At 38.0% G+C, this 19655-nt stretch overlaps 1 protein-coding gene and 1 non-coding gene across 2 annotated transcripts in view; one reads left to right on the top strand and one right to left on the bottom strand.

Moving 5' to 3' along the window:
• SLC30A6 (solute carrier family 30 member 6) overlaps window positions 1-11314 on the top strand; it is a 46021-nt gene extending 34707 nt beyond the window's left edge. The window contains exons 13-14 of the mRNA XM_069493924.1: window positions 1259-1327; window positions 7535-11314. Of these exons, the coding sequence (XP_069350025.1) occupies window positions 1259-1327; window positions 7535-8035 (570 nt within the window). The 3' untranslated portion in view covers window positions 8036-11314. The remainder of the gene's footprint in view (window positions 1-1258; window positions 1328-7534) is intronic.
• LOC138400411 (U6 spliceosomal RNA) lies at window positions 7265-7373 on the bottom strand. The gene has a single exon (XR_011236301.1). It is a non-coding gene; the product is annotated as a U6 spliceosomal RNA (small nuclear RNA).
• Window positions 11315-19655: the final 8341 nt, after the last annotated feature.

Below are 19655 nucleotides of genomic sequence, written 5' to 3'. Positions count from 1 at the left end.
AAGGGCTAATAACCAGAACTTACAAAGAACTCAAGCAAATTGGCAAGAAAAAAACAAGCAGCCGTATTAAAAAGTAGGCAAAAGACATGAATAGAAGCTTCTCAAAAGAAGAAAGACGAATGCTAATACACATATGAAAAAATGCTCAATGTCACTAATCATCAGGGAAATGCAAATTAAAACCACAATGAGATATCACCTTACCCCAGTGAGAATGGCTTTTATTAAAAAGTCTAAAACCAATAGATGCTAGTGTGGGTGCAGAGAGAAAGCAAAGCTTATACGCTGTTGGTGGGACTGCAAGTTTATACAACTTCTATGGAAAACAGTTTGGAGATTCCTCAAAGAACTAAAAGTAGACCTACCATTTGACCCAGCAGTCCCACTATTGGGTATTTACCCAAAGGAAAAGAAGACTTTTCATCAAAAAGCCACCTGTACTTGAATGTTTATTTGCAGCACAATTCACAATTGCAAAGATGTGGAATCAACCCAAGTGCCCATTAGTTCATGAGTGGGTTAGTAAAATGTGGTATATGTATACCATGGAGTACTACTCAGATTTAAAAAAGATGAATTAATACCTTTTGCAACAATCTGGATGGAATTGGAGTCTATCTTCCTAAGTGAAGTATCTGAAGAATAAAAAAACAAACACCATATGTACTCACTATTAAATTGGAACTAACTGATGAGCACACATGTGCACAGAGGGAAATAAAACTCAGTGGAAATACAACCAGGGGGTAGGGGGAGGAGAGGAGTGGAATAAACCAACTTAATGGATACCATGAACACTATTTGGATGATGGGCACACTTGTAGCCGGACTCAAGCATTACAAAAAATGATCCATGTAACCTAAAACATTTGAACCCCCTTAATATTTTAAAATGAAAAAAAGAAAAAAATCTGATACCATAACGTGCCAAATATAAATGTATTCTGTCCTGATAAAATGAAAAAAATCATACACTGCTGAAGAAGTTGAGTGGGGGAGGTTAAGACTGAGCAGTTGGGACCTGATTCTAAAAGAATGGAGCAAACAAGAAACTGGGAAAACAAGGTCTTGGATCAGCACTCAACAAGCAGGAATGATATCTTAAGTGGTGTTGGGCTTCCCTTGGCTGGTGAGTATCCTTGTGCAGCATTTGGCCCTGTCATTTCTAGGCTTAAAGCAAGTCCATAATGTGAATAAACTGTGTTGGAAATGTCAAATACAGACAATTCTGATCACCTATTTCTATGCTTTTGATTAGGTATCTACCTTGGATGGAGTTTTAGAAGTCCGAAATGAACATTTTTGGACCTTAGGTTTTGGCTCATTGGTATGTTTTTTACATGTTACTTTATTAAAAATTAAACCATCGTTTTTAATTTTTATACCTGAAAACAGTATTTCTGTAAAATTTTCAGAGCCTTTGATAGCTATTTATGTTCAACAGAGTCTAAAATGTAGATGGACTTAATTACCTAATTGAGATTAATTGAGGGATGTTTTTCTTTTTTCCTTCAAACAACTGTTAATGATCTTAATACAGGAGTGTCCAGATAAGGCAAATCCATAGTCAGTATAATTTCTAAATACGAAAATTTTGCAGTAGTAAAAAGTGCAATTATTTTCTTTTTTTTTTTTTTTTTTGGACAGAGTCTCACACTGTTGCCCAGGCTAGAGTGAGTGCCGTGGCGTCAGCCTAGCTCACAGCAACCTCAAACTCCTGAGCTCAAGGGATCCTCCTGTCTCAGCCTCCCGAGTAGCTGGGACTACAGGCATGTGCCACCATGCCCGGCTAATTTTTTCTATATATATTTTTAGCTGTCCATATAATTTCTTTCTATTTTTAGTAGAGATGGGGTCTCGCTCTTGCTCAGGCTGGTCTCGAACTCCTGAGCTCAAACGATCCGCCCACCTCGGCCTTCCAGAGTGCTACAATTATTTTCTTTTTAAACTGTAGTTCTAATTTTAGAGATTTTGTTAAACATGTTGAAGAGTTGCAGTAACACAACTTGCTTCAGCATAAAATTCTCTGGCTTCTGATGCAGTTTGGACCTCGCTGCCAAAGAGACTTTATTATGGCGTAGTTTTATTCCTACGTCAGGAATGATGAGGAAAATACAGAAAGTACCCAGAAAAAAGTTAAAATCACCAAAATGCTATCATCTAGAGAAAACTGTTGTTGATATTTTGGTATTTATACTTATACATTTATTCTCCTTAGAAAATGAGGTCATGCTGATTTATAATTTATTCTTTTCACTTAATTAATATATCATGAACAGTTTTTCATGTCATTAAATATTCTTTTACAATATCATTTTTAAAAAAACAAATAGGGTTTGATTTTTCTAACAATACAAATTCCAGAGGTAAGCAAGTCAGGGCTGGTCCAACAGTTCAATGATGTCATCCACTTTGTGGTCCTTAGTTTCAGGCTTATAAGGTCTCTTAGTGGGAAAAAGGCTCCTTCACCTCCATCTGCCCTGACTCTTCCCCTGTCTAGTTATTTTGGATGTCTAAAACTCATTCTCGGCTGGGCGTGGTGGCTCACACCTGTAATCCTAGCACTCTGGGAGGCTGAGGCGGGTGGATCGTTTGAGCTCAGGAGTTCGAGACCAGCCTGAGCTAGAGCAAGACCCTGTCTCTACTAAAAATGTATATGGACAACTAAAAACATATATACAAAAAATTAGCTGGGCATGGTGGCGCATGCCTGTAGTCCCAGCTACTTGGGAGGCTGAGGCAGGAGGATCGCTTGAGCCCAGGAGTTTGAGGTTGCTGTGAGCTAGGCTGACACCATGGCACTCTAGCCCGGGCAACAGAGTGAGACTCTGTCTCAACAACAACAACAACAAAATAAAACTCATTCTCTAGTAAATTCTTCAGAAAGGACCCTGCCCTTGGGAACAACATTTGCTAAATTCTGGGATGTTGAAAGCAGTTTGTCTAGCACTCTGGGAGGCTGAGATGGGAGGATCACTTGAGGTCAGGAGTTTGAGACCAGCCTGAGCAAGAGCGACACCCCATCTCTACTAAAAATAGAAAAAATTAGCTGGGCATGGTAATGTGCACCTGTAGTCCCAGCTATTCAGGAGGCTTGCTTGAGCCCAGGAGTTTGAGGTTACAGTGAGCGAGGCTGATGCCAAGGCGCTCTAGCCCAGGGGATAGAGCGAGACTCTGTCTCAATCAATAAGAAAGAAAAGAAAGGAAAGGAAAAGGAAAGAAAAGAACGAAGTTTGTGCACATTATACTTAAGGATTAGTCTGGCTGGATGTAAAATCTTTAGTATACATTTTGTTTCCTGAGTTTCTTAAATACATTACCCCATTTACCTCAGGCATAAAGCATTATTGTGACAATGCCTAATGACAATCTGATTTTTTTTCTTTTATATATGACTTGATCTTTTTGACAGGATCCTCAAAAGATATTTTTATTTAAAGTCCAGTAATTTTATAGACTATATCTTGGCATCAGTTATTTCAGGTATGCGGTGTACCCTTTCAGTAATGCTGTTTCAAAAATAATTTTTAAAAATATTTAGGAAAGATTTTTTAATTATAGTTTGTAATTTTTATCCTGTTCTCTTGCTTTGATTTCTTTTTTGGGAACTCCTTTTATATGTATGTTGGATCTTTGCCTTTCTTTTATATTTGTTATTTTTCTCTCAAATCCTTATTATCTCTTAATTTCCTTTTGATTTTGAAAATTTTCCTTTTTTTATCTTTTATTTCTCTGAAGGTATACCTCTATGTTTATTTGCCTTTGTATTCCTTCTAGTTTTTTATTTCTGTAGTGATTTTTTTCTTGTATTTTGTCATCGCATTTTAAATTCTGATTTATGTTCTTGTTTCATGTCTTTGTTTTGAGACAGTAGGTGATAGTTTTTATCTGTTTTATAGTTAGATCTTTCTGGTGATTTTTTAATAATCTGTACCGTATTTGTATATTCTGTTGCTTTTTCTTTTTTTCTTTCTTTCTTTTTTTTTTTTTTTTTGAGACAGGGTCTCACTCTCTTCCAGACTGGAGTGCAGTGGCACAATTATAGCTCACTGCAGCCTCAGACTCCTAGGCTGAAGCAATCCTCCTGCCTCAGCCTCTGGAGTAGCTAGCACTATAGGTGTGTGCCACCACACCAGGCTTCTTTTTAAAACTTTTTTGTAGAGATGAGGTCTTGCTATGTTGCCTAGGCTGGCCTGGAACTCTTGGGCTCAAGCAATCCACCTGCCTGAGCCACCCAAAGTGCTAGGATTATGGACATGAACCACCTCACCTGGCTGCTCATTTTTGTTTGAAATTAGTTTTCCTGATCTTTAAAATTAGGAGCAGTTTAGGGTAGTGTTTATAAATTCATGGGTCTAGAGCACCCTCTTCTGATGATTTTGTAAAGTAAAACTTTTTCTTTCTCCTAGCTCTGTTTCTCTCTCACATTTTTATTTGAACCACCTCTATCCTTTGTCTCTACTGTGCTGCTTTATTTGGATTCTCTTCCCAGTTGTTTCTTCTTGATGTGGGACTTTGTCCTAGAAGAGAGCTTTGCCTGATTACTTTTGAGAACTTACAGGGCTCAGACTGTTCCAGTCCTTCAGACCTTATTGCAAACCCAGTGTACTTACCCACTGTTAAAATGTACAAAACTCCCAGTTTCAGCTGCCTTTCTCAAATTGGCTGTCCTAGATTTCCATTAAGTATCAGTTAGCTGCTTTGGGGTTTTTAGGTCAATCAGATGCCCTGTTCCTTCCTTTTGCTTCTCCTGCAGAAAAGGGAGATTCTGATACCTTGCAGGGCTTATAGCTTGTATTTGGAGTTTCACAGGGGTACCATGTTACCTAATCTTTTATAGATGTTGTCCATAGATTTTATGTTTTTATGGGGACATTTGGGGCATTTCAAAAACTGCTGCTACTGCTGCCATCTTCCAAGAATCCCAACATAATTTTTAACGGCTGTGGAGTTTTACATTATATAAATATGCCATAACTTATTTCATCAGTCCCCTAATGGACATTTACATTGTTTTCCATTTTTCCTTTATAAACATGGCTGGGATAAACATTTTTATGGGCCAGTCTTTGCACATATCCATGATTATTCCTTAAGATTCATTTTTACAAGTGGTTTTTGTGAGTCAGAAGATATTTGCCTTTTTCATGCTTTTCAGTGTAAATTGCCAAATTGCCTTCCAGAATGCCTTTCAGAACTACACACTTCTAGTCATGTAGTTAATTTTTAATTGTGCTGATATTAATAGGTAGATAAGTATTAAGTTAGATAGCTTATAAACACAAAGAATATAGCCATCTCAACTATTCAGAACTTGGCCATCTAAAAACCATGCACATCTGGTGGTCTCTGGTTAAGATTCAGGAAATTAATAAAACAAGCTTTTGAACTGCCAAAAATTGATATCACAAAATCCTTAGATTAACACATGTACCATAATCATAGGAGGCTATTTAAGTTCATACTCTGAAAATGGTTTTTACTTATTTTAATTACTTCAATTTCCATAGCAGACTGAAAGAGGATACAGTATCTTTTACAGGTTTGTATAGTGTCAACTGTAAGGTGGTAGTGGCAAATAAAAGGGAGAAATCAAAGATGACTTGATTGCTAGATGCGACTTGTCTCACCTAAAAGTAAACTAGAAGTCAAATTCAAGTAATGTAGATATTTTCTCTATCTCATGATTAACAATAACTCTCTTATTACTGTTCTGTATTTAGCATTCTAAGTTGTAGATTTAGACATATTGTAATGAAACCATTTGGCTAATTTATGTGCAGTTTATGTTTTGTGATAATATTTTCTTTTTTGAAAATGCAAGTTTATCTGGAAACCAACACGGAGTATCTGCTGGGCATTTAACTTAATTTACTATATATTGTTTTTTTTTTTTTTTTTTTTGAGACAGAGTCTCACTCTGTTGCCCAGGCTAGAGTGAGTGCCGTGGCGTTAGCCTAGCTCACAGCAACCTCAAACTCCTGAGCTCAAGCGATCCTCCTGTCTCAGCCTCCCGAGTAGCTGGGACTACAGGCATGCACCACCATGCCCGGCTAATTTTTTCTATATATATTTTTAGCTGTCCATATAATTTCTTTCTATTTTTAGTAGAGATGGGGTCTCGCTCTTGCTCAGGCTGGTCTCGAACTCCTGAGCTCAAACGATCCGCCCACCTCGGCCTCCCAGAGTGCTAGGATTACAGGCGTGAGCCACCGCACCCGGCCCAATTTACTATATATTGTTATTTAAGTTTTTATTAGGCAAATAGTACCCAACTGCTAGAAAAATAAGAATTTTTAACTAAATCATAAAGAAGAGAGTAAAAATCCTTAATTCTGCCATCTAGAGATAAGTACTGTCATTTGTGATCTTTTTCGTGTGTGTGTGTGTGTGTGTGTGTGTGTGTGTGTTTTAACCAAAATAGGATCATTGCTGTACCTACTATTTTATTATCTACTTTAAAAACATAATTTATGGTAAAAACCTTTTCAAGTTAATAAACATCTAACTATCACTGTAATGCCTGGTGCTCTCTACCCTTAGAAACCTCGAGATCATCTTTGATGAGTCCATCTCCCTCATAGACTACTTCTAGTTGGGTGTGAAGCCCTCCCACTTCTGCCTCTGGGATATGAAGAATCTATCTGTCCCTCTCTGATCCCACTTTTTTTCTCCTAACTCTGCTTTCCTCATTTCCTACCTGATTACCAATCATCCATACCTGCAATTTTTCTGAACTCTGATTATTTTACTTCTATTCAGTTGCTACTGTTAAAGCAAAACTCCTTATCATTTTTGGGCCATCTGCTAATCTTTGTTTTTAACCTTTTACTTACCTATCTTTTTTCCTTCCTCCCTCCCTCCCTCGTTTCCATCCTTTTTTTCCTTCCCTTCCTTTCTCCCTCCCTATCTTATCTCTCTCTCCTTCTTCTGTCTCCTGAAATATTTGGATTTCTTTATATTAGTATTATTGCTTGTTCTTAACAAACATGCCATGCATTTTAATTGCTGTTCCCTCATTGTAGAATATCTGTCTCTGCTTTTTGAAATTCCGTTTAATCATCAACTCTAGATGAAGTGCCATCTTCTTTTGAAGTCTTCTTCAATTGGAATTAATACCTATCTTTTCTGCCCTTCCATTATAGTTTCATATACTTTATTTATATTCTCCCTTGCATTATAATTTTCCTATGTTCCTCCTACATGGATTTCTCTTGTTTTTTTATATTTTAGATTATTTCATTAACTTTTTATATTGATAATCACCAGTAAGGAATCTTTTGTTTTGTTTTGTTTTGTTTTGTTTTTTAGGGGCCATGCTAATCTTCTCTGTATCATTCCAATTTTAGTATGTGTGCTGCCAAAGTAAGCACCAGTAAGGAATCTTTTAAGAAATAAGGAGACATTAAGCTTTCTCTTGTTTTAAAGAAAATACCAAGTACTGACCAAATCATAAACAAAATGTTCACTTCTAATGGAATTTTTATTAGTGTAATTGTAAGCAATATCTTTCTTATAATTTTTCCCCTTTTAGGCTGGATCAGTGCATGTAAGAATTCGACGAGATGCAAATGAACAAATGGTTCTCGCTCATGTGACCAACAGGCTCTACACGCTAGTGTCTACTCTGACTGTTCAAATTTTCAAGGATGATTGGATTAGGCCTGCCTTACTATCTGGGCCTGTTGCAGCCAATGTCCTAAACTTTTCAGACCATCACATAATCCCAATGCCTCTTTTAAAGGGCACTGATGATGTGAACCCTGTTACATCAACTCCAACTAAACCTAGTAGTCCACCTCCAGAATTTTCTTTTAACAGCCCTGGAAAAAATATGAATCCAGTTATTCTTCTAAACACACAAACAAGGCCTTATGGTTTGGGTCTTAATCATGGACACACACCTTACAGCAGCATGTTTAATCAAGGACTTGGAGTTCCGGGAATTGGAGCAACCCAAGGATTCAGGACTGGTTTTACAAATATACCAAGTAGATATGGGACTAATAATAGAATTGGACAATCAAGACCATGATGGACACTAACTTATTTTTATGAGGAATATTGACTCCTTGGCTTCCAATTTATTTAGTAATCTAACTTTGCATTGACTGTTCAATCATTTACTATAAATCTTAGGGAATAGTAGGCTTGTTCACATTTCATTAAACCTATGAAACTATATTTTTGTAAAATGTATTTGTGGCAGTGAGATCCCTGTAATGTTGTAGGGTTTAAGTAGGCTTCCTTTAGAAAATGTGTTTCTCTTAATTTGGATTTTGTTGTCTTTGATTTTGTAGTTGACTGCAGTGTGATATGACTTTACCTTTAGAAGAGAGCCATTTGATAAAGTGGATCTGTCACATTTCTAAGACTATAGTATTTTCTTCAGTGATGTTTATAAACATGCTTCTTGAATAATACACATTTTAGGAAAGGAAAAAATGCCCATTCAAAAAGTAAGTCTCTTTTATAGCTTTTCCAAACTTATTTGCTACATTTTTCTTTGAGGGTCTCCTAAATTAGGTCTAGCAAATTAAAAGCAAATTTTTTTATCAGAAATTTTGGAACACATTCTATCTAGCACATTTAAGTTTTTTAATTATTGGGTTTTGTTAAAGTTTTTCTCATTTAAAAATTTCAGTGCAGGCCGGGCGCGGTGGCTCACGCCTATAATCCTAGCATTCTGGGAGGCCGGGGCAGGAGGATCGCTCGAGGTCAGGAGTTTGAGACCAGCCTGAGCAAGAGCAAGACCCCATCTCTACTAAAAATAGAAAGAAATTAGCCAAATAACTGAAATGTATACAAAAAATTAGCCAGGCAAGGTGGCGCATGCCTGTAGTCCCAGCTATTCGGGAGTCTGAGGCAGAAGGATCACTTGAGCCCAGGAGTTTGAGGTTGCTGTGAGCTAGGCTGACGCCACGTCACTCTAGCCCTGGGGAAAAGAGTGAGACTATGTCTCAAAAAAAAAAAAAAAAAAAAAAATTCAGTGCATTTGTAAATAGCTCATGGTTCTCAGTGTTTCATTTTGACTAAATGAATACTCAGCCTTTGGTGACATGCAATGAAAGAATCCCAGTTTTCTGTTACATTTAATAATATAATGTTGGAATTTATCTTTTATGTCACATTTTCATTGACTTTTTAAATTTCTCATTTTATTAACAAAATATATTACCCAAATATATGGAATTCCATATATAATATGGAATTTGATGTCTTTTCAAAGTTGCACAAAGAATTTGAGTATACATAATATAATTTTACCAATGCATAATTGACCTTCGATTATAGCATACAGTGCTGTTAGCCCTGCACTGGGAAGTTTCTAACTTTTTTTGTTTTGCTTTGTCAAAAATGGTGATTTGCTAACTGTGATGAAGTGTGAAAATCGTGTAGATTATTTTATTTTTTGGTGGTTTTCCAAATGCAGAGTTTTAAGGACTTTCCAACATGGCCAGTATTACTTCCAAAAAGTATAACAAGCAGCAGTCACACATTACCTTTGAGGGGTTTTTGTTGTTGTTTTGTTTTATCATGAGTTCTATAATTATGGTTTTAAAAAGGGATTTTGAAAGTGGATTCAACTTTCCTGGAATGCAGTGCTCCTGGAGATCCAGGATTTTCCCAGCCATCAGCCAGCTTATCTAGAAAAGACTTTTGTTTTTGCAACAGTTTCTTCAGTCAACTCATCCTCTTTTAAATAGGAACAACATTTACAAATCCTGTGTCTTCACAGTGGAATAACAAACATCCAAGAAGCTGTCTCTGTCAAGCAGAATTGTGGTCATCTGTGGTAATAAGATACCTAAATATCTTTTTCTTGGTGAGGAGTTGGTCATTGTTTTTGACATCTGCAACCCTGTTCAGGCATTTGACCTGCTGAAGAAATAAAAGCCAAGGCTACCTTGACTGCTGGGGAAAATGAAACTTCGTAAAATGTAAAATGCAACCTATCTATCATTGGTCTACTATTACAGGGTGATTTTTTTCTCCATTGATCTCATCTGAATGTGAATTAGGGTCATGCATGAAATCTGAAGAACTGCCATGTACTCAGTGATGATTAAGAGGTATGTGCTCCCCACCCATGCATGTCTTCTCCATCCCCATGGGATTTTAAAGTGTTCAGGTACCAAACACAGGTCTGTGTGAGGTTTTATGCCTGCTTTCTCAACACCCATTCAGAGGCAACACCTGTGCAGCTATCCCACCAAAGGTGCTTTAATACCTACTTACACTGTTTGAGAAAGGTCACTCGGAGTTGCCTGTGGCTTGTGAAGGAATTAGCCCTACTTGCTGATAATCAGTAATGCCAGCTGTTACAGGTGACATTGGCTCATGCATTACTGTATAGAGAAGTCTTATTTGCCAAGTTCTGACTAACTTCTAGATATGAAAATGACTAACTTGACCAGCATAGGCCTCCAGGAAGCAGCCTTACTAATAAATCTTGCTCCAGAATCACTTCAAGCTAGACAAAGAAGGAAGTTTGATTTAAATACTTGGCCCATGGTTTGTGATTAAGAGTAAGCTCCATGGAGTGTGATTAACCCTGTTTTAAGAAGTCACTATATTGTAATGGAAAAAATTCAGGATTAGGAGGCAAGAAATTTGGATTCCAATCCTGATGCTGTCACTTTGTAATAAGTTTTATAACCTATGGGCAAATCATTTAACTTCTCTGAGCTTTCTCATCTGTAAAGTTAGGGAGGGGAAGGAATTAGTTGATCTGAAAAATATCAGCTCTAAAATTTTATGACTAAATTTGCAGAATATGTGCCCAATTGCTAAACAAATAGCGTGCCCAGAATTTCTTTCTAGTGACTACCTCAACATACAGGCCAAGTGTTGCCTGCACCAACACCTAAGCCATTAATTTGAGGTGCCATGAGAATAGAAGGTGACAGGATAACACCATTTTAGATTTTGTTTATTTGTTTGTTTTTTTTTCCAGACTTGCCTCAATTTAAATCTCTTTAGATTAGAGAGATTTTTCTTAGACTTCTTTTTTTGTGGGGAGGGATTATTTTGGGGATGTTTGAGAAAAGATTAGGGCAGAGTACCCTTACCTTCAGTAGGGTATAAAAGAATGGGATACACTTTTCCTTTCTTCCTTAATCTCTGAAGTCACGGTTGGAAAGACATACAATGTATCAGGTACTGGAGAGGACCTGAATTTCAAGCCTCTGATTTAGCTGTGTGTAAACTGCCAATTTTTGCTTGACTAAAGAATGCCAGTCTTTTTTTGGGGGTCTGATCTGCTTCTAATATAAGACAGTGCTTTTTACATTCCAGATCATTTGAATTAAACTGTTTGAATTAAAGAATGTATATGGAGTTTTCTCTCTGATTTTAAATAATTTTGGTTTGTTTCTTTATTCAGTAGTCATTTATTAGTAATTTAATTGTTTTATATTCAGCAGATATTTGTTGAGAATCTATTACATGCCAGGCACTATACTAAGTAAATATATATACAATATATCAATTTTTGTGACCTGGCATTCATAGGGCCTAGGGTAATACAAAGAGGTAACGAGTCCCTTCAAGGAGTTGATAATCCTAGTAGGAGAGATGAGACACAAAACTATTGCACGTGTTATCAAATTAAACTCCCTTCCACTTCTTCATCTTTGGCTTCCTTTTGTAAGATTTTAAAAATCACTAGGCTAAAAATAATGGGGTCCCCAGAGCACTTAGGGTACCATTATTTAAGCAGTTACTAGTTTAAAAGTACCTTTAGGCCAGGAGCGGTGGCTCACGCCTGTAATCCTAGCTCCCTGGGAGGCCGAGGCGGGAGGATTGTGTGAGCTCAGGAGTTCGAGACCAGCCTGAGCAAGAGCGAGACCCCGTCTCTACTAAAAAAAAATAGGGAGAAATTATATGGACAGCTAAAAATATATATAGAAAAATTAGCCGGGCATGGTGGCACATGCCTGTAGTCCCAGCTACTCGGGAGGCTGGGGCAGTTGGATCGCCTGAGCCCAGGAGTTTGAGGTTGCTGTGAGCTAGGCTGACGCCATTGGGACTCTAGCCCAGGCAACATTGAGACTCTGTCTCAAAAAAAAAAATTAAAGTACCTTTAATAACACTGAGGTCATCATCGTCAAATTGCCACCCAACAAGCCTAGCTTCTTGCAAAAAAGTTAACTTGGATAACACATGGCTAAGTTTTCTAACTAATGCTGCATCAGGCAAAAATTCCTCAGTAATGAAGTAAAAAAACACTAATTGCTTAAGAGTCTCCAATATACACAAGAAGGCAAGCCATCCATCACTGCTCACGCAATTTCCTGCCAAATCCAACTGCTGGAAGTTTTTCAGCATGTTCTTTCCAAAAAATGCACCTGGGTAAAGAAACGTGTGTTGGTTGGAAGAAAACAATTTTGTAAGAGAAATAGATTCTGTATTTATTTTATATAATTTTTTTTTTTTTTCATTTTGAAATGGCCACCTTTGAACCAGTGCTTTGCTTCAGAAATAAATTAGGATTCTCTATAGCTAGGGCAGTGATTGTGAATATGATCCATTATATTATGTTTTTCCTACAGTGTAAGGGAATATGATATATAGCATTAGTAGTGGTATAGCAAACAAATATAAATGAATTACATAATTTTCCCCTTTTCCTGACTTCTCAGAAATGGAAGGTTGGTTAAAAATTGAGGTGTGAGAAATACTATGAAATATTCAGTACTTGTTTTCAAAATGAGTCAAACTTCAGCACTATTAGGTCATTTCCTCTTCTGGAGAAGTAAACACTACCTATTGTTTCTTTGGGTATGGAATGTTTCTTACTGTAAACTTTAGTAAGTGAGCTTCCTTCACTATGTTTTTCTTTGTTTATAACCCTCCCTAGCCTCTTTAGGAAGTTCCTCCATTCCTTACAGAATAGGGCACCCTGAAGTACCTCTAAAATAGCAGGGTGGATATCCTGTCCTCTGATCACAAAGAATGCAGGCCTTTTTAGTGTTCATTCTTTATTCCGACGTTACCAGTTTAGATGGGATTGGAACTCAGGTGAATCTTGCAATAAGAGAAAATATCTTTCATTCAGGTCATATACCATCATGCAAATTGGCCAGTATACAACACTAGGAGTTCACATAGCTCCATATGAATTGTATGTCTTAGATTGTGCAAAGTGTTAGCGCTACCCTCTGTCCTGGCCTTTTCTAGGTAAGGTCGTTCACTCTGAAATACAGGGTAGACAATCAGGCAGACTGGATAAATGTTTAAACTCTGGACTATCATCCATAGATTGAAGAAGACAGGTATGCCTGGTTTATCAATCCACATTGCTTGGCTCATTACAGCTCATCTTTGTTCTGTACCTCACCCAGCTTTAAGCATGGACATTTAATTTGTTATATATTAAGTTTGTGTTGCTTGGGAGATGTATGATGTTGGACAACATTACAGCCTTACAGAAATTAGGGTCCAAGATTCAGTTTGGATTCCAAGTAGGAAGAGAGACTTCCTGGAAAAGAGATTTTAAAAGTCCCTTTCAATTGTCTCAGTACGGAAGACCACCATTCCCCACAGACAAAAGGCAAAGGAGGCCAAAGAGTTCAAGTTGAAGAAGGAAAGGTTCAGTGCCATTCAGACTACCTTAAGGTTAACAAGCAAAGACCGAAAGCTCTTGCCACCTGGGTAATGAGGGCTTGAGGACAGAAATGGTCATTCTTGTCTGACCAGCTTATGTGGGTTAAGTCAATTCAGTCATTCACTGAAACTATGTACCCTTACCTACTTTCACTAAGGGTGTTTACAGATCCCTAGTGAGGAGGGTTGTGTGTTTGGGGTCAGTTGTCACTGTGTGGCCTCTTGTAGTTTGTTCAGTGCAAGTAAGTACAGTATGTCTGATATAGCACTCATTCCAGAGTTTGTCTTCAGTTGATGGCAACCACATTTATCACAGTCATAAAGAGTTTGATGGTTCTTCAGGTTCTTCTTTACAGATACCTGAAGTGGATGGGCTCTGTCTGACCATAGTCAAGATGCTGGTGACAAAAGTGGGCAAAACCAGGTAAGGAAGATGATTCACAGGGTTCTACCTTCATGTCTCTTAACTGTGGTCAGTGTGCCACTTGCCACTGAGATCATCTTTGGGCCCTCCTTTCCCTGCTCTTATTTCCTTGAAAAAATGAGACTGCTAGTTGTTTCCCAAATCTGTCTCTCCTTATTCCATAGTTAACAAATTTTTATCTGGACATATGGCCACTCATGTCCCAGCCTCCCTTGCTGCTAGATGTGGCTAAAGTTTTGCCAAGGAAATATAGGCAGAAGTGATTCGTGCAACTCCCATATCAATTTTAAAAATAAATGTCCTCTGCTTCCACTTTTTCCCTTTTCATTAGGTTGTTCACAGGGCATCAACCTAGCTATGACCATAACACTCTAAGGAATGGAGGAATAAAAAAGTAGGTGTCTGGATCTGAAAGACTGTGCATAGCAAAGCCACCTCACCTGCTTGGACTGCTCATTTCTGGACTGTTAAACATGAGAGGGAAATAAAGTCCCACTTTCTGTAAACTAGTGTGTAATTGGGTCTCTGTTACACCAGCTTAGCCTGCGCCCAACCTAACTAGTACATAGGTCCTCACTTTCCCCTCCCTTCCTCCTTCCCATTAGGAGCCCTTCTTTATTCCTTGTAGGGAATGTGCTTCCCAGCATGGCATCCACTTGGTCAAAATGCTGGTTGCCAGTTAGTTTGTCTATTTAAGGCTCCTTCCCCAAAGATGAACTTCTTTTCTCCTTCTCAGCTAGCAGAACAGATTTCACCACCTAAAAGGAATGAGAAGAATTTAAGCCCCATTCCACCCTCAGAGGGTGAGCTATTTATACTGGTTATCTGCTAAGGTAGAAGGATCTTACCATTATGAACTTAATAAGAGAATTTCTTGGATAATTATTAGAATCTGTGCAAGCACAGGAACCAAGAACAGGCAACATTTTTCATAATCCAAGGGTAAGCTTTTTGTTTACTTAATCTGCAGTGCTTCTGTTACCATGAGGAGCAGACTAGATCTGAGAGAAACAACTTCCGTGACATTTAGAGGCATAGGCTGTATGTGGGCTGTGGAAAGTGCAAATGGCTTGATTCAAATTCTGGGCAAAATCTCAAATGCTCTGAGTGGAAGTGTTCTCATCCTTGAGGGTTCCTGTATCCTAAACAAAAGTCTTGTATTGCCCTGTAGTTCGCCTGAGCCAGTGCCAGAGCTCAACAGACATTTTTGAGTGCCTACTATGTGCCATGGATTGTGCTGGGTGTTGGTGATATGTGAAAAGGACAGACATGGTTCCTATCTCATTGGGCCTACAACACAGTGTGAAAGCATACAGTCTAAAGTAATTAGTCGGGTGGTGGGTGCCATGGTAGGTCAGGGTAACCTGGGAACACAAAAAATAATAGGATTTCCTACTCCACTTTGTTCCCAGAGCACTGGCAGTTGGACTGATGTGGTTCAAGGAGAAAGACTGGAGGATTCTTCTCAGGAGAAATTGAACTTCCTCCCAAGAAAAGGCCCTATAAACAAGGAGTCATTTTGCTTGCCTGATCACCCCATTGTTAAGGCACCCGGTTACAAGTCACCCCCTTCCTCAGACAGACAGAACTTTCTATTTTCTGTGCCTTACTCTATAATGTGAAGAGAACAGTACAGGATTAGCAGACATTTGAGAGCAGCTTCTGACCAGGAAGACCAAGACAAAACCAAACAGAAAAGGAACTCTCAAAGAAATGAGGCAACAGATGGAAGAGGAAAAAAAAAAACTTCAAAAACCTAATTTTTTAGATAGATAAATGATAAGCATAATAAAATGTTATTGGGAGAACCTTGGTAAACAATGTTCACTGTAAAATTTCTTTAACTTTGCTGTATGTGTGAACATTTTCATAATAAAATGGTGCAGGGAGTTAGCTACGCTCCCAGCAAAATATCGGGTCCCTTAGGCAGGAGTCATCGCAAAGGATAAGGAAATAATAGAAAATAATAGAATACAGAAATAAAAGAATACACAGAGACTAAAGTTTTATAAGGAATAGACTTTATAGGTGGAGGCTCCGGAGTCCTCACAGCGTTCCCGTGAGCTATGAGGCCATGAGTCAAGTTTCACATCAGTATTTATGGGTTCAGTGATCGGTTGCCAGGGGTAACAGATTTACATAACAACAGGTAGTTCATTTTAGGTTAAAGGTCTCCCAAAAGGCTTCTATAGATCCCTTAATTAACTCTATCTACAAGAGCAAATGGTTGCAAAATCTTTCAAAGACAAACTTATAAGTTCTAAGATAAAGCTATCACTTAACAGAAAGGTTAAACAGATATAGTGGCTCCATATTTCTTTATCTAGTTATTGTGGATGGAAACAGGCAGTCAAGAGTCAAGCAGGAACTGTCCCTTGGACTAATTGCTTTTAGCCACAGGTACCTGTCTGTCGGGTGGGCACTCTTTGATCAGCTCTCATCCCGTGGCTCCATGCAAACTACAAAACAGGAGAAAGCCACAGGTTTGAGACTGCAGCGTCACCTTGGAAAGCAGCTGCCACTGACCTTTGAGATACCTTCCTGAGGCGAGGCAGCTTTTGATATTCGAACTAACACGTTCACATATTCCTTCAGGGCAAAGTCCTGAAAAACTCCTGAGATCATTTCTGTCTCTAATATAGCAATAATAATCTATGGAGTGACAAAATGGAAAAAATTTTTTTAAATAATAATTTTTTTCAGTGACCCTAAAAAGTTACTGCATCCACTCAACATAAATAAGATGCCATTTTTTCCAAAGTACAATTGGAGAGCAAGAAAGAGCTCTTGGAAAATAAAAATATGATGCAGGATCCATGTGGCAGAATGACTGGACCCAGGATTTACCAAAGAGCTTCTAGAACATGAGTAGGATCTGTGACGGCTCTTTTTGACAACAGGCTGGATAATAGAGTTCAGCCTCAAACATTTAAGTTAAAAGATGCCATTTAACAAAGAGTTTTGTTAGAACAGATGAAATAGATCCCTGAGGTAGCAATGATTTCTGACAGTCTCGGATTTCGGATGGGCTAGAAACAAAATTTTGGGAGTCATGAGTAAAAAAAAAAAAAATGTCAATTAAAGCTTCTGATATCCAATCGAAGGTAGTCTCTGAGGAAAAATTGCAGAGAGTCTAGGACCAAGCTCTAAAGAAAACCAAGAGCATTTAAAATCTGGGTAGAGGAATTGCCATTGAAAAGGAGCCTTAGAAGTGACCAAGGTGGAACAGAAGTCAAGAGAATGTTTTGAAAGGAAGGGAGAGCTCAGTGTCAACTCCTGCAGCGGGATCAAGTAAGTTAAACACTTTTGAAAAGTGTCTATTGAATTAAGCCACATGCAGGTGTGCAGAGTCAGAGGGAATGAGTAGGAAGGAGAAGATGATCAGGAAGTGGAGATGTACTGTGGGTACATAAATGTTTTTAGAGCTTTTATCTTGAAGGAGAAGAGAGAGAGAATGATAAACAGAGGAGGAAGATAGGACCCAGGGAGAGTGTTACTAATATATAAAGTGGGAGAGATCTGAGCAACTTTAAAAACTGATAGAAGGGAGCCAGTAACAAGGGGCATGATTGATGAAATGATGTCCCTGTTCAGGAGTGAGAGTGGGGCTGGGATCTCAAGCACAGCTAGAGTAAAGAGACTGCCCTTAGGTAGGAGGAGAGCGATTTACTATAATGTAACAGGAGAAGGAGAGGAAATAACCATCACATCCTCTGTGAAAGAGGAGAAGTGGGAGACTGTTGGATCGGGGAGAAGAAAGTTTGAAATAGTTTATGTAGAGAGTGTTGAATACAGAAGCATAGTAAGATTACCAGGAAATGTTGAGAAAGATTGTGTTTATTCATTGTTTTAATGAACTTCAGGTGTTCTGAACTGGCTCACTCTCTAAACTCACCCACTCACCTACTCACTCTAATAAATCTATCACCCAGCCTGAGAACAGGAACATGGACAAAAACTGGGATCTACTACATGGTATTCCCCTATTCTACACAGCTGCCTCCTTGCTGACCCAAGGTAATTACTATTCTGAATTCAGAGTTTGTCATTCCCCTCTATTTTTAAAAAGATGGTTTTGGCAAGTACTATATGTCTTAAAAATATATTGCTTGGAATATACTTTTTAGTTATAGTTTATGTTTTTTTAAATATAATTCACATACCATAATATTTACCCTTTTAAAGTATACACTATAGCAGTTTTTACTATATTCACGAAGTTGTGCACCACTATCTAATTCCAGAAGATTTTAATCACCCCCAAAAAGAAACTCCATAGTCATTAGCAGTCACTCCCATCCCTTCCTTCTCTCAGCCCCTGGCACTCACTGATCTGCTTTCTGTCTATACGGATTTGCCTATTCTGGACATTTCATATAAATGGAGTCATGCAATATGTGGTCTTTTGTGACTTGCGTCTGTCACTTACCATGATGCTTTCAAGATTCATTCATGTGGTAGCATGTTTCAATACTTTATCCCTTTTTGTGTCTGAATGATACTCTATTGTATGGACATAATACATTTTGTTTATCAATTCATTATTTGATGGACATTTGGGTTGCTTCCATTTCGTGGGTATTAAGCATGCTCTTATGAACATTAGTGTACAAGATTTTGTGTGGACGTGATTTTTATTTCTCTTGAGTACCTAGGGGTGGAGTTGTTGGGTTATATGGCAGATCTATGTTTAATATTTTGAAGAACTTCCAGAATGTTTTTCAAAGCATCTGCATGATTTTGCATTTCAACAACCAGCATATGAGGGTTCCAATTTCCCCACATCCTTCCCAATGTTTCTTATCTTTTTTTATTATAACCATTCTAGTGGGTATGAGGTGGCATCTCATTGTAGTTTTGATTTGCATTACCCTGATGGCTAATGATGTTGAACATCTTTTCTGGTGTTTATTGGCCATTTATATATCTTCTTTGGAGAAATGTCTATTCAGATTCTTTTCCCATTCTGAAAATTATGTTATTTTCCCTTTTATCAGTGAGTTGTCAGAGTTCTTTGTATGTTCAAGACAGAAGTCCATAATCAAATACCTGATTTGCATTTTTCCCCCATTCTATGGGTTGTATCTTCACTCTCTTGATGGTGTCCTTTAAAGCACAACAGTTTGTAATCTGGATGATGTTCAATTTATTTTTTTTCTTTTCTTCACCCTGGGCTCCTTCCTATTCTTCAGTTTAATCTCTTCCAATTGATCACTAAGTCCTATGGATTTTTAACCTTAATACTTCCCATAGTGTTTCCTTTTTCCCATCCCCAGTGCTGCAAACCTAGTCCAAGACTTACTGAGATATCTGCAAAAGTTTTCATACATTTCTATGCTTTCCAAGTCAAAATATGGGTTTATCTGATTTTGTCACTCCCTTGCTCCAATTCTGTTAATGGTTTCCCAGAAAAAAATTTCCAGAAAAAAATCTAAATTCCATAGAATAACAAGATATTTCATGATCTGTTCTTTGCCTATGTGTGGAATCTCATCTGTAGCCATTCTTTCCCATGAAACCTAAGCTCCAAGTTAACTGAATGACTTGCAATTGCTCAAGTCCATTAAATCTGCGGTCCTCAACCCCTGGCCATGGATCAGCACCGGTACTAGTCTGGGGCCTG

Source organism: Eulemur rufifrons, chromosome 19, assembly GCF_041146395.1.
Source record: "Eulemur rufifrons isolate Redbay chromosome 19, OSU_ERuf_1, whole genome shotgun sequence".
Classification (NCBI taxonomy): Eukaryota; Metazoa; Chordata; class Mammalia; order Primates; family Lemuridae; genus Eulemur; species Eulemur rufifrons.
The sequence above is the reverse complement of the archived record's forward strand: the minus strand, read 5'-3'. Positions and strand labels throughout refer to the sequence as shown.